The sequence below is a fragment of the Sinocyclocheilus anshuiensis genome, unplaced genomic scaffold (assembly GCF_001515605.1).
Source record: "Sinocyclocheilus anshuiensis isolate Anshui unplaced genomic scaffold, SAMN03320099.WGS_v1.1 scaffold86, whole genome shotgun sequence".
Lineage (NCBI taxonomy): Eukaryota > Metazoa > Chordata > Actinopteri > Cypriniformes > Cyprinidae > Sinocyclocheilus > Sinocyclocheilus anshuiensis.
Genome location: NW_015547662.1, coordinates 4,144,206 through 4,158,449, shown reverse-complemented (window position 1 = coordinate 4,158,449; position 14,244 = coordinate 4,144,206). Strand labels below are relative to the sequence as shown.

The 14,244-nt window shown below is 35.5% G+C and overlaps 1 protein-coding gene across 2 annotated transcripts in view; it reads left to right on the top strand.

Moving 5' to 3' along the window:
- The first annotated feature begins 482 nt into the window (after positions 1-482).
- The window catches only part of LOC107702397 (FERM and PDZ domain-containing protein 1-like), a 26,446-nt gene continuing 12,684 nt past the window's right edge, over positions 483-14,244 (top strand). Inside the window, exons 1-6 of one of the 2 annotated variants that reach the window (XM_016504714.1) lie at positions 483-597; positions 7,087-7,191; positions 12,279-12,416; positions 12,524-12,687; positions 13,815-13,917; positions 14,135-14,180. In XM_016504714.1, coding sequence (XP_016360200.1) covers positions 12,316-12,416; positions 12,524-12,687; positions 13,815-13,917; positions 14,135-14,180 — 414 coding nt within the window. In that variant the 5' untranslated portion in view covers positions 483-597; positions 7,087-7,191; positions 12,279-12,315. The remainder of the gene's footprint in view (positions 598-7,086; positions 7,192-12,278; positions 12,417-12,523; positions 12,688-13,814; positions 13,918-14,134; positions 14,181-14,244) is intronic. The other variant, XM_016504713.1, reaches the window with a different exon arrangement.

The window sequence follows — 14,244 nt, the reverse complement described above, 5'->3', positions numbered from 1 at the left end:
AAGGGAACTCATCATCATGTATCATATTAATCATATGCAAGATCTGCCTGTGCATGTCTGCAACAGCGTTCATAATGTAGTATGTCACTTTAATGTCTCATAATAATAATAATAGCTAATAATAATAATAATAATACTTTTTTTAAATAATACACAATTATTCAAAACAATTAAATGAATTAAAAATACTTACATCATTATTTTTATTTTTGTCACTCTTTTTATTATGTGCATTGATACTTTGACAATATTGTGAAATATTGTGTGTAAAAAGGCAGTAAGCGTGCTGACATACGTAATGCTTATAAACCTTCACACGGTGGAAATATGCGTGTATCTGGTGTTTATTGATGTAGAGGTTTTAACGGGACAATAAAGCTCCAGGTATCTCAATCTTAAAGAGAGAGAGAGAGAGCGAGAGAGAGAGAAAGAGAGAAAGAGAGAGAGAGAGAGAGAGAGCAGATTAAACGGTTAAACTGTCTCTGTGAAACTCCCATCGGACTAACCCGCCTTCACTTTATTTATTTACCGGCCCAATGTCTCCTCTGTCGGCGCAAGGCGATGGATAGTTCATGAAAATGTTACTCTTCGTGTAAGGTGAGTGATATAGAGCATGTAAATGTTGTTCATTAAACGTTATGAAGGTGAAGGCGCGTCTCTGACGGGACGAGGTGAATTTGACAGATTAAAGGGAATTAAGTCAATGACACTTTCATCTCATTATCAGCTTTTTAGAGATGTCTTTTAGATTGCCATCAAGTGACAGAGAGTGGGTATTCATTAGATAGAGCCACAACTGAACAGAAATATGATTTGTTTTTGTACAGAAGCCGTTTTGTAGGCGCTCATTCCATGGCTTGTGTCTGTAAAATAACCATGAAAAACTGGTTAAAAGAAGCAATAATAGCGTTTCTGTTGTCTTTACTAGTTGTCTGATAGAGAGACTCTCCCCACAGGCAGTATTATTATATTATCTTCTTACAGCATTTCAGGGAATGCCAGATAACCTTGTTTATTTGAGTGAGAGATGAATTCATTGTTTCCTTTAAGAGATGGAGCTTATACAAAAATTCATATGAATATAAAGTCTAGCCTATATATTTTTACATTTCACATCATTAGTTATAGCAAGCCCAAAAGGTTCACGTTTCATTTAGTGTATCCTGGATGATTCATAAGGGAAGTTGGGTATTAGTGCATTCAGTACAAATACGGCTATTGTGCAAGATCCCGCAGCACGTTTTCTCAAACTTCATTCATTTGATTGATGCATACTTGATTTATTTTTACTGTTCAGGTGCAAACATTACAAAACATGCCTGTAATAATAATAATTAGTATATGTAGTAAAAACCAAGGGGGCAGAAATCAGGCAGGAGATCCGGCAGGCTTCGGAAAGGGCCATCATTTATTTATGCTGTTATTTTTAGGAGCAGCTGAATACTGTGAATTCTTGATGCCTTGTAATCGTAAACTTATCAAAACAGACAGTGCTTATATGTCTGCCCCCTGTTTAAAATCATGATATGCTCATTAGGACTAAATAATGGGTACAAGCACATAAACTAAATCTTAAAACATGTGACTGTGATCTTGCATGCCCTACACGATAACACAGACTTTTATCATAGCACATCTAGCTTTCAGGCATGGAGCAGCATTTTACAAGCTGCTAACAGCTGAAATTGGACAATTTGTGCCAATATTCATTTAAGTGGCTTTTGGAGAGGGAGATCTCCAACAGGAACAGATCTGATTACGCTCTCCATATGAGAGGTACTGAAGCCCCCAGGGCAAATGACAGCTCCAATTACAGACACATAAATTCAGCACATACATTTGCACTTAAAAAAAGTACACATCTATCCAAAGACAGTAATATGGCCTTAAATTGCTGTGGAGAGGTAGAGACTGAGCATTCATAAAGTATATATATTTAGCATGTTTATATTCAGTACTGATTTCATCAGAATATACTCTAGCAACCGCATAAACAGGGATCATGCATGCACAAATATGCAACCAAAGATAATGTTAAGAAGCTAAAGTCCAAGTTCAGGTTTCATTCTCCCTACTATATTAAAATATAAAAAAATTTTTTTTAAAGAAATGAATACTTTTATGCAGCAAGGATGTATTAAATTAATCAAAAGTGACAGTGAAAACATTAACATTTTTTACAGAATATTTCTATTTCAAAGTAATGCTCTTTTGAACTTTCATCAAAGAATCCTGAAAATAATCACCGTTTCCACAAAAATCAGCATAGTATGATTTCTGAAAGATCATGTGACACTGAAGATTGGAGTAATGATGCTTACAATTCAGGTTTAATATCACAAGAATAAATTAAATTAAAAAATTTGCTAAAACACAAAATAGTTATTTTAAATTATAATAATATTTCACAATATTACATTTTTTTTCTATAATTTTGATCAAATTTAAAAGTGTATTTATGTATATATGTGACAAATTAAAGGAAAAACCAACATAAGATGTTGAGCAACCATGTGATGCCAGAACAACAAAGTCTGAAAGATGGAACACCATTCTTGCAAAAGATATTCCCTCCTTTAGTGTTTTGATGATGGTGGTAGAGATCGCTGTCTTAACACGTCAGCCTAAAATCATCGTTTACTCATCCAACCATTCCTTGACCCATTGTGATCTATGGATGGGGGCATTGTCATTCTGGAAAAGACCACTTCCATCAGGATAGAAATGTTTCACGAGAGGATAAAGGTGATCACTCAGAACAACAGAGCCAATGGATTCTGTGAATTTTCTTTTAATTTGTCACCCATCTGTATGTGTGTGTGTGTTTAAGCTATATATACTATATGACTTTAATGGACTTGCTATCAAAGTATGTAAATACATTAGTGTGATACTACGCGCATTTTATTATAGGCCAGGCTTTAAATGCAACACTTAGCTTTAAACATTATGTACACTCTGTCTCTCCATCCACCAAGGGGTCCTTGACCTGCAAAAAGGTTGAAGACCCCTGACATAGAGTTTAGTTAGGCCTTTATGCTGATGTCAATATAGTGATCTGACTGTCTGTCAAGGTCAATAAGCATCTTAGAATATCAAATAATTTGACTATTTATGACAAGGCAATGTTAGTTTGGGTTGTAAAATGTCATGTGGTGTGACTACTCAAAAACATAAAGATATTAATTAATTAATAATTCATGATATTTGTAATAAATACGTTTTACCTTGAAAATTTTTTTATTTTTGTCATTAAATTGAAACATTTCTTGAAAATGTTAAAGTTTTTTAAAACCATATGGAACCAGCATAAATAAAAAAGAATGTGCATTTATAAAAACGTGGCACATTTAAACTGGATGTTTAAAAAAGCTTTCCTTTTATTTAGCGTTAACTCTCTTATATGTCATTAAACCTATAATAATTGTTCCTGATTGTTAATAATTGCGTTGTATAGCACCACATTTTTAAGATTGTTTTCAGTGGACTAATCTCAATAATTTAAGTTTTAATACAATACATTTATGTCACTTTAGTCACAGTAAATAATTCCTTATACAAAACACAAGTACAAATCTTTGCATTTATATTGTAATATATTTGAAAATGTATTTCTGTGATGGCAAAGCTGAATTTTCAGCATCATTACTCCAGTCTTAAGTATCACGTGATCCTTTGAAAATCATTCTAAAGCGCTGATTTTATGTTCAATTATTATTTTAAATTATATAAATATAATTAAAAACTTATTGTCAGTGATGACAGCAGCTTTGCTGCTTATTATTTTGAGGAAATCATGATATTAGATTTCTTTGATGAATATAAAAAAAATTTTTATTTATTTTTTAATAACCTAGCCAATTTGAACATCAAGATAACCCATAACTCAAGCTCTTTATAGGGAGAAGAAAAGATGATGCATTTCCTGTTTTATGCCACACCTCTCTCCTCATGCCATGCAGACTCCTAGTAGCCACAGTCCAAAGAACAAATCATGCAATGCACATACAATCATAATAAATGTCTTTATTTAGCATCTCATTCTTCAACCTCACCGTCTTCCCAGCTTTCTCTCTCTCATTCTTTTCCCTTACATTTATATATCTTTTTCTCATTTTCTCAACCACCTTCCATTCACCCTTTATCTATAACCCCCTGATTTCCATTCAGCTTGCTCTGAAGACATGCAGTGCTCAGATCAAGCTGTTCTGCCACTCTTTCACTGTCTTTCTGTTTTGTTGTGCTTGTGTGTGTGTGTGTGTGTGAGTGGTGAGGCAGCATTATCTAGATGCATTATTAAAGCCTGTGCACTCTGTGGTTCTCTCTCTCTCACACACACTCTGTAAGTCTGAAAGAAGAGTTTAAGGGCAATGATAGGATTACCAAAGCGTTTAAGGAGAGCTTGAAGGATGCATGCAGTGCTGGGAACTTCATAAATATACATCTGCTCATACAACATGTATAGCGAACAAACCATCAAAAGCTGCCATTCTAGAGCGTTATCAAATTGAATGATCAATTTTTTATGAGGAAGAAAAATCATAAACATTTTATTTAGTCTTTTTCATTCATTCATTGTGTACAACTGTACTCTCATTGTTCAACGTCTTTTTCTATAGGGCTTTTGTTTTGCATTTTTAAAATCTTTCGCTTGACTAAATGAGACAGACACAAAAGTAACAAAAATGAAATAATGGCACTGAAAGACTCTGAAAGACAAGGCAGGCTGTGGTTATGAGGGAAAATAGCACTGAGAGAAGGATCAACTAAGGAAAGCAGAGAACAAGCGGGTGAGAGGGAGAAAGAGAGCTGTGTTCTCTGTTTTTGCACTGGGTACATTAATTATTCAACAGCTGGGAGCTGAAAATGTTCAGAGGGGACTCCGACAAGCCTGATGGTTGTGTCTTTCTTTCTCTCTCTTAATCTCCGCCTCAGACTTCCATTGTCATTTTATCAGTGTTGAGGAAGCTTCTTTGTAACTGTTTCTTTATAAGCTTCCCATAACTCAAAATAGTTATATTACAGTTAAAATACCCATTTGAAAAAGCATGACATTACTAGGTTTAAGCTAACTTTAAGATATTCAAGAGTGGAAAATCTTTCTTAAAATGTAAGATAATATTATTTATTTCTACAAGCAAAATAAATAATTTTACATTAATAGAAATTTTAAATAGAAAAGGAAATCAAAATGTTTAAAAGAAAATTACTTAGTGATGAACAACAGCGTTTTAACTAAATATTTTTCAACTTAAAATACATACAATTCTGCAAATTAACTTCTATGAATACAGGGTTTCAAATTAATCAGAGATTCATTTTAGTCAGTCAGTTTGATCGGTTGGCTACCTTTCCAACGTGACTACGTAATGCGTGAAGTCCAGCTTGTGCAAGACGAGCATTTGTGGTTAAAAAGTATATACATTTAAATTTTTAAAGAAAATGACCGATCGTTTCACTTGATAAGACCCTCATTCCTCGGCTGAGATTGTGTAGAGCCCTTTGAAGCTGCACTGAAACTGCATTTTGGACCTTCAGCCCGTTGGTCCTCATTGAAGTCCATTATATGGAGAAAAATCCTGGAATGTTTTCCTCAAAAACCTTAATTTCTTTGCGATTGAAGAAAGAAAGACATGAACATCTTGGATGACATGGGGGTGAGCAAATTTCTGGAAGTGAACTAATCCTTTAAACAACCCAAAAGAGCTGAATCCTTTGTGGTACAACAGCTTTGAACATCAAACATGTTGCAATGTAATGTAACTATTTATTTCATTGGTACCTTTGCACCAGATCTTGAATAAGGCCTTGCTGGCCATGTCTAATTCCTTTTTAGCTTTTGATTTTAATTGATAATCTGCAAGGGTTTTTCTCTACTTGATCTAACCATATATTTAGGATGCTTTATTCCAGGGGTATCAAACTGAATTCCTGGAGGTCCGGAGCCCTGCAGAGTTTTGTTCCAACCCTGCTCCAACACACATGCCATGTAGTTTTCAAATAAGCCTGAAGGACTTGATTAGTTGGATCAGGTGTGTTTAATTAGGATTGAATCTAAACTCTGCAGGGCTCCGGCCGTCCAGGAATTAAGTTTGACACCCTTGCTTTATTCTAAATAGCAGAGTGAGATAAAATATCTCAGGTGTAACCATAGACTGTATATAAACATGGACGTAGTGTCAGTGACGTCACCTGTAGCTTTCTGAAGAGCATTTTTGAAGCCTAAAGTAGGTGGAGCCGGCCATCGCCATCTTGGCAGCGCGTCACAGCACGTCACTCTCGGATAATCGAAAATGAGTGGGACGTGGGTGGAGCTGAGGTTACGGTTTGCTGAAACCACGCCCGCCTAGCGCGACGGTGGTGACAGCAGAGGCAATCCACCTGTCACTCAAGTGGCCACGCCCGTAATTATGCAGAACTTTAAAGCTTAATATGATTTAAATGGATTAGTTATAAAAAAATTCACCCCCCTCACAGGTGTCATGAAGGGCTAAATTAGCTATAGAGACCAAAACCACTTTTTGTTCCAGGCTGTAAACATATTTTTTTCTGCTGTAAAGTTGGGCATTTTAACATGGGAGGTCTACGGGAATGACTCCCTTTTGGAGTCAGTCTCTAGCGGCCAGTCGATGAATTGCAGTTTAAGTCACTTCCGTGTTGGTTTCAAGAGACAGACTGGAAGGTTGTCGCTTGGGTGTAACTCACTACAGAAACTCCAATTTTCCCTCCCAACTCAAGGCATTTTTGTAATCACTCCGCTCCAGCTCCACTCCACAGTCATTCACCAATGAGAGAAACCCTGCTTTGAGCAACCCAAACCACAGAAAAAAAAACACCCATCGCTGTACACAAAATTGACTCTGCTCACTGCACAGACAAAATTATGTGTATCAGTGTTACCATGACACCTCATCTATAAATTGTTAATTTATATTCATGTTGAGAAGGCAATGAGAATGATGCAACAGGGCTGTACTGCTGCGACTCAACTTCTATCGTCAGTCACGCGAGATTCACTTCTCATAGCGAGATAAGGAATGAATGTTTAAAAAACATCAGATAACATTATATGTGTCACTTTGACAGAGCCGAGGACCCTTTGGAGTTCCATCATGGCAGCATGTCCTGATGCAGAGGACCATTGGATCAAGAAGAAAATAAAGCGCCTACACATTCTGGAATTCATTATAGGTGAAACAAGACTTCTGAATCTTTCTCTTTGCTCATATCAACCTGCAAAAGTCCAGGTTCAAAACAACCACATAGATGCAGTGCAAATGGATTGGACAAAAACTTCAAAATTCCTCACACTGCATATAGTTTTTCTGAGCTAGCAAATGAAATAAAGGAGTTTATTTAATGTTAGCTGTTAAACTAACAGAGTGAGGAATCTGAAAGTCCTTTAGATTGATGAGTAGACTCAAATGATCAAATGAATGCAGTGAAGAATTGGTGATGCAGTCCACAGAAAAGTTCTTCTTTTTAATGTTGAAACACAGTATCATCTGACTCTAAGGTAAGTGTGGAGTGTGTGTGTGTACTGGTCTGTCCATAGTGTTGTATGTTTACATGTGTGTAAATGGCTCAGTGATAGGCGCAGTGTGTGATGCAATAACTCTTTCCCAGCCTTTACATTCCTAATCCAATTAGAACACTTCTCAGGCCATCTGCCTGTAACATTCTGTGTATGTAGACTCTAAAAAAAGTATGTGAAAACGGGGTCCACTGTACTAATTGAAGGAATTTTCTGTATTAATTTTTGAATTCACAGGAATTTTCCACAGATTTTAAATAACGCATTGTACTGTCTTGTATTTTAGGGTTGAACGAAACTTAACGCAGGGCTTGCAAAATCGCTAGCCCGACGTCCCAGGGCTATTGTGTTTTACTTCCAAAATGCATCACCGCCCTGTCAGACTGGCTATTTTGAATAGTGAAATAAAATCCCTTCCTTGATTCGCGCTGTTCACTCACTTGTAGGGGTGAAACGGATCGTATGATCATTTGCACGTGTTTCTAAGTCTTGCCGATTTAAACATTCAAGCGCTTTAAACCATTCATTGCAAGAAGAGGCGAAGGAGAACTCAATTCAGTACTCACGCACTGTTTTCTGTGTGCACACACTCAGCGTGCAAGCACAGAATTGATTCTTCTTTCGTGTTTCATGCTTGAATGGACACATATACACAAAATTCTCTCAAAATACCCGTCTCAGCAAGTATTCTTGTAAACACAGTCGGTTATGTTTAATGTGAAGTGAACATAAACAAAAAGAAATCGCATGTGTATCATTATATTAGATCTGTGCATTAGGTCTTAAAGGGACAGCAGCCTATATACCTGCTGCTGTCTGTGTCATTAATGTTAATCAAACAACAAAACACAACTTTAACAAAGATCAATCTGTATTTAATTTATACAGTGAAAACTATGCAGTGTTATTTTACACTTAATTATTATATTTCTGTGCCTGAAAACTAATGTTAGACCTTTATTTCTAGCTTTGTTATATTTTATCTTTTATCTATTCTTATTCTATTAATGACGGTTCACTTGTCTTTAATAATGTTTGACCTTTATTAGTTATGCTAATAGTTTTTGCTGTGGTATCAAAGAAGTACTTAGTGTTTTTTAAATAATAATAATATATATTTTTTTAATTATCTGATCTGTGACTCAAAATCCTTAATAATCCGAACAGTGAGATTTGTGATCTGTTGCACCTCTACAGTCTTGAAAAGTACAATCACTGAAGTTTTCAAACATGCTGATTTGTCCACAGGGATCTTCAGCCGATATTTTTTTTTATTCAGGCTAGTTAAACTCATTTTGGGCTACCAAAATCTGAAGAATGCCTGCCCGAAGGGCTACCAGGGATTTTAAAATTTTGCGAGCCCTGTACAACAACAAAAAAAAAGTCCATTAAATTAGGCATTAAATTATCAATACCTCTTACTATTAAGGACCGCCTGTGAGTGATGTTTGCGAGACGGGCGTGTTGTGATACACCTGATGTGTGTAACTCTGTTTGACACTTTTAGCCTGCTGAAAGATCTATTACTGGCTAGGATCCTATAACTGATAGACTAAGTGTACATTTTTAAGCTATTTAGAATTGCTCAGTGCTAACGTAACATAGTAAGCATAATCTGTCCTGACTGGTCCACTATCCGTAATCCTCCCATGTGAATGTGAATGAATTGTAGACGATTCTTACGTTATAGTTCAACCTAGCCATTAGCATTAGCTGCCCATGCTAATGATGGAGTACATCCATTATCTCTTAGAGAGAGAGCATGAGCAGACCTTTTTTATAAGGGAACATGGGCGTGTGGGGGAATTAAACCCCACTCTACAGGCCACTAATCTAATAGAGAGAGAGAGAGAGCGGGAGAAAGACAGAGACAGAGCAGTAAACTGAAATGTTTTATTGTGAAATTCATTGACTATGTGCCCCTATCCCAATTCTATAGCACAAATTTAATTCCTGGATTCATTTTAGTGATCTAGCAGTTCACAGACTCCTACCTGTAATTGAATAATTCTGTCTTTAGTATATAATATAATCTTAAGGTCTTCCACTGGCTCCTGATTTTGCTGTGAAAAGAGGCCATATGTACATTAGATCCGTATTGATCAAGACGGCACTGAAGCATATATCATGAATAAAATATATTAAATAGTGCTGAAAAAGTAATGAGATTTGAACAGGGAAACCTCAACAATATTTGGTGCTTAATCCTCTTGAAGACGGAAGGGTGTGAGAGGGGAGGTGGTATCTTTAAGTATAAGCTTTAAAGAGAGATTTAAAGGTAGGGATCGCCTGCAACGCCTTTGTGCTTAAAAAGAAATAGAGAGCTGTTTTTAGTGAACAACGTGGTTAGGCAGAATAGCTGCTAATATGTTATTATCATTTATTATTAAAATTATTAATATTTAATCAGGCAACAATAATGCAATAACTGGAAGAGTTGATTAGAATAGAAAGTGATTTCTAGCAGAAGAGTGGAAAAAAGACAGGTGCATGATAATCAAGAGGTGTTTTTCCTTATTCATAATGCAAACTGCCTGCGGTACAAACTGTTCTGGAAACTCTTCAGAGAGCACATTGCTGTTTTTGCTATTGGGGTCCTCCTTTTGTGCATTAATTGCTTAGGTAAGGGAATTGTTATGGTTAGAAATTATAGGCTAGTTATTTTAAAAAGTGAAGGAAAAATGAAAATAATTTTAAAGTATATCAGAACCATTGTTACATTTCCTATTATTGCCATCTAATCAGCCGTGTTAAATTTTGCAAAAAAAGTTGGTGTGCATTCAAACCTTTTGTTTACGGTACAATAAAAAACAAAGAAAATTGCTTAAAATTAATGGGTGTAATGTTGCTGGTTAGTTTGGCTCAACCCTTTATTGAGGTTTTTTTTTTTTTTTTTAAATAAATGGGAAAATGTTTATATATAATCAGGGCTGGTGAAAAAGTAGGCGGTCACTACTGTGCAAGTGAAAATGGCTGGGCGAGTATTGCAGTCTAACAATTTTGATGTGCTGTATGCAGTATTGATAACAATGTTGACAGCAGTAAAATAAATGGAAAGTGAGATCCTAATCCTGTGTAATCTGAGAACATAATGTGACCATGAGTAATGATCTCCAGGGATCTCTCTCTTTTTTGTCACAGTATATTATTTATATCTTTGTCTTTGTTGGTCCTTCTCTTTGTTGACCATGAGGCTCCAGATTGTCTCTCACATTCCCTGGTAAGACATACTTGATATTGAAGCACAATAAACTTCAACCCTTCATAAAAAGTAATTTTGCAACAACACCACAATATGCAGAACCTACAATATAAAGAGAGACCACATTTCATACCACTGTAGGAGGAAGAGAGGTTGACCACACATTACCAATATATTGCTGTACACACCATTCTGTTTGTATATATATATATATATATATGTGCGTGTGTGTGTGTGTGTGTATATATATATATATATATGTATGTATATAAATATTCTTTCTTCTTTTACTTCTTCTTGAGTAGAACAGTAAAGAAGAATTTATTTTTGCTGAAATCATGGTCTTTGGTGATTCATAAAATGCAAGTCAGCGGCTGTCTGTCTTTGAAAATAAAAAAAGCATATCAAGGAATACAAAATTAATACCTGTGGCTCCTGACGAAATATTGAAGAGTCATGATGCAAAACGATTGGTCTGTGCAAGCTGAACATTATTTACATAAACTGAACTGAAACTGAACATTATTACTTGAGCACATTCTCATTTTTGGGTGAACTATCCCTTTAATGGTTACATGACATGCAGGTAAACAAATATTTATTCTTTTTTTTAGTATGTGTTTTATTTTGATTGTTGTTATTTTAAAATTATTTATTTTAATTTTACATTTTTATGATTGAATTACTAGCTTTTCTTCAACTCACAAACAAATTTTATCATATCATATATCATATCATATATATATATGTATTATACACATGTATAAAGTAATTTAAATTAGTTGTATATACATGAGTACCTATAGACTCACAATCTACTGCAAGTACTGTGAAATGCAAAGCGGTCAGACTATGATTGGCCGGATTAAATATATGTTGTGTCTGATTGGCTAAAACGGATATACTAAAAATGAAACAGACACTGTCAGATAAGTTTTAAAACATCCAAAAATGTCTGTCAATTTGCAAATGAATATTCAACAATAAGTTAATAAATGTAGCTACTGCAGATCGTCTGTATAACAGATTTTACTGATTCTTTCACTATCATTGAGATATTACAACTATTACAAATAGTTTGTGATAGCATGTACAGGATTTGAAAGCTGAGACTTTGTTTCTTATCAGAAGTAACAAAGCACAAAGCTCTTTGTGATTATTGGATGGGAGGCGCATTACAAATAATGTTTGTTGTAGAGAAAAGGTGGATCTGGCAACCCTGGCTTGAACTTTGTGTGATTGATATGGTCGAACAGAGCCTGCTTTAATGTCTCTATTTTTTTAACTGCTAATGTGTTATTGTTATGTTAACTAACAACAGCCCTAAATTCAACATGAGAGTTTTCTTCACACACAGTACGAGTTGTAGTCTGACATGGTTTTCCTCCCCTTTTTGATTGACAGGATTGAATCAGCCCTGATCATCAGCTGTTTTTTAACAATCAGCCAAAGGCCAATAATTGCTTTAATCAGCCGATACGATTATTGGCCGATACATTGGTGCATCCCTAATTATTACCTTTTTTCCATTACAATAAATAGTGCCCCAATGGTGACCTTTCACCCTGTGTGTAGCTAAATGGAGGAGCGGGACCGCAGTCGCTCACCATCTCGCAGGACCAGCAGAGTAGAGCAGGTGGTGGGACGCTGGCTTCGCCGCTCCAGAGAGTCCATCAGCCGGTACCTTTTATATAAATCTAAAAATGATTGTGTGAATGAGTACATTTGCTTTTCTTTTTCTTTTGTGTTTAAATAGCATCACCCTCTCTCTCTCTGTCTGTACACAGAGAGCGTGTGCTAGAAGATGGGCAAGTTGCCAACAATGGCTCCCAGGAGCAGAGGAGCTGTCCAATTAGAGTCACTGTTAAGATCCCACTTGACCCCACCCTTAACTCCCATGGCTTTACTGTCTCAACACACACTCCACCGCAGGTGCTGGACGTGACAGAAGGTACATTACACACACCATCATCTCTAAAAATGCTCATCAGCTCAAATGGATTCGAAGCCATACATTATCCCTCTATGAGAATCTCTAGATTAGCTTGTTGGTAGGAAAAAATGTGCAACTTATGAACTTATGAAAATGTCATCAAATGTCATAATATGAAGACAATGACCATGTCTGTTGTTGAGGCATTCGATCTGAGGCAGCACTCTAAACAGGTTGAATAAATTCCTGCTGAGATTGTTAAATTTTGAAGTTAAATTTTGATTATACAGCACACAAGCTCTTCATGGAAATCAATAAAACAGCTACAGTGCATTAGCTACCAAACAAGCTTCCATTACTACAGAAAGGATACTGCGGTAATATATTTATTGCTCAAATAAACTTGAGTGAAATCGCATTATATCTTCTAGAAAATTTCATATTAAAGGTTACGTAAAAATCACCATCTTTTTATTTTCACTATAAAATATGATGATGAATGAATCTATTAGTGTATATTTTTATGACATATCCACTATATAGAATATTAAAAAGAGTTTTTACTAATGCATACATTTACTAATACATTTTTAAGATCAAAAGTTGTATCTGCTAACGTTAGTTAATGCACCGTGAACTAACATGAATATTAACATAAGTAATATTAATGAGAGTTCGTAAATGCTGTAAAATATATTGCTTATAGTTAGTTGATGTTAGTTAATGTATTAACTAATGTTAAGAGATGAGACCTTATTGTAAAGTGTTAAAGCTTTTATCATTTAATAGTGCAAAGAAATCTGAAACTTTTTTTTTAAATGTTGACTGAACATACGTTTGATGATTGAAATGTGACCCAGCAGCTATTTGCATGTATTGCCTGCATGTAGAGCAACATGTTGGCTGACTGGTTTGGCACATGGAGCTTCATCTACAGGAAACTCTACTCTTGGAATGGCTAAAGCCATCTGGTTACCCCACAGCCAAATAACTAGCCAGTAATTAGGACAACATTAACACTTTTTTCACAAACATTCTTATAAAACAGCATAACTATGACAAATCAGGTTGGTAATTGAATTCTAAACCTTGTACAAATGATTGACAGAACTACAGTATCATGATATGCGTGTCTGTTTTTATAGGTGGCCCTGCTGATGGAAAGCTTGTCCCTGGTGACCAGCTTTTCAAAATTAACAATGTTGCTGTTGATGATCTATCTACAGAGCAGGCTGCTGACATAATCAGGTATGTTGCAGGTGTGAGTGTTTATGTGAAACTATAAAATGAGCTAAATCCAGCTGCCCAGATGTCCAGTTTTACCCAATATTTTAGTTCATTTTCATGGGGCCAAATTTATTATAAATTTGTATCTTCAGAACATATACTATATTAGGAAAAATCTGTTTACTCTAGCTGCATTTGTACCAGTAATTCTGCCATACTCTTTTTAATTTATTTACAGAGAATGTCAGAACACCATAATACTGACTGTCCTGAGAAATACTGTGGTAAGTGTATGTGCACAAGTTAGAGACTCTCTCTCTCTCTCTCTCTCTCTCTCTCTCTCTCTCT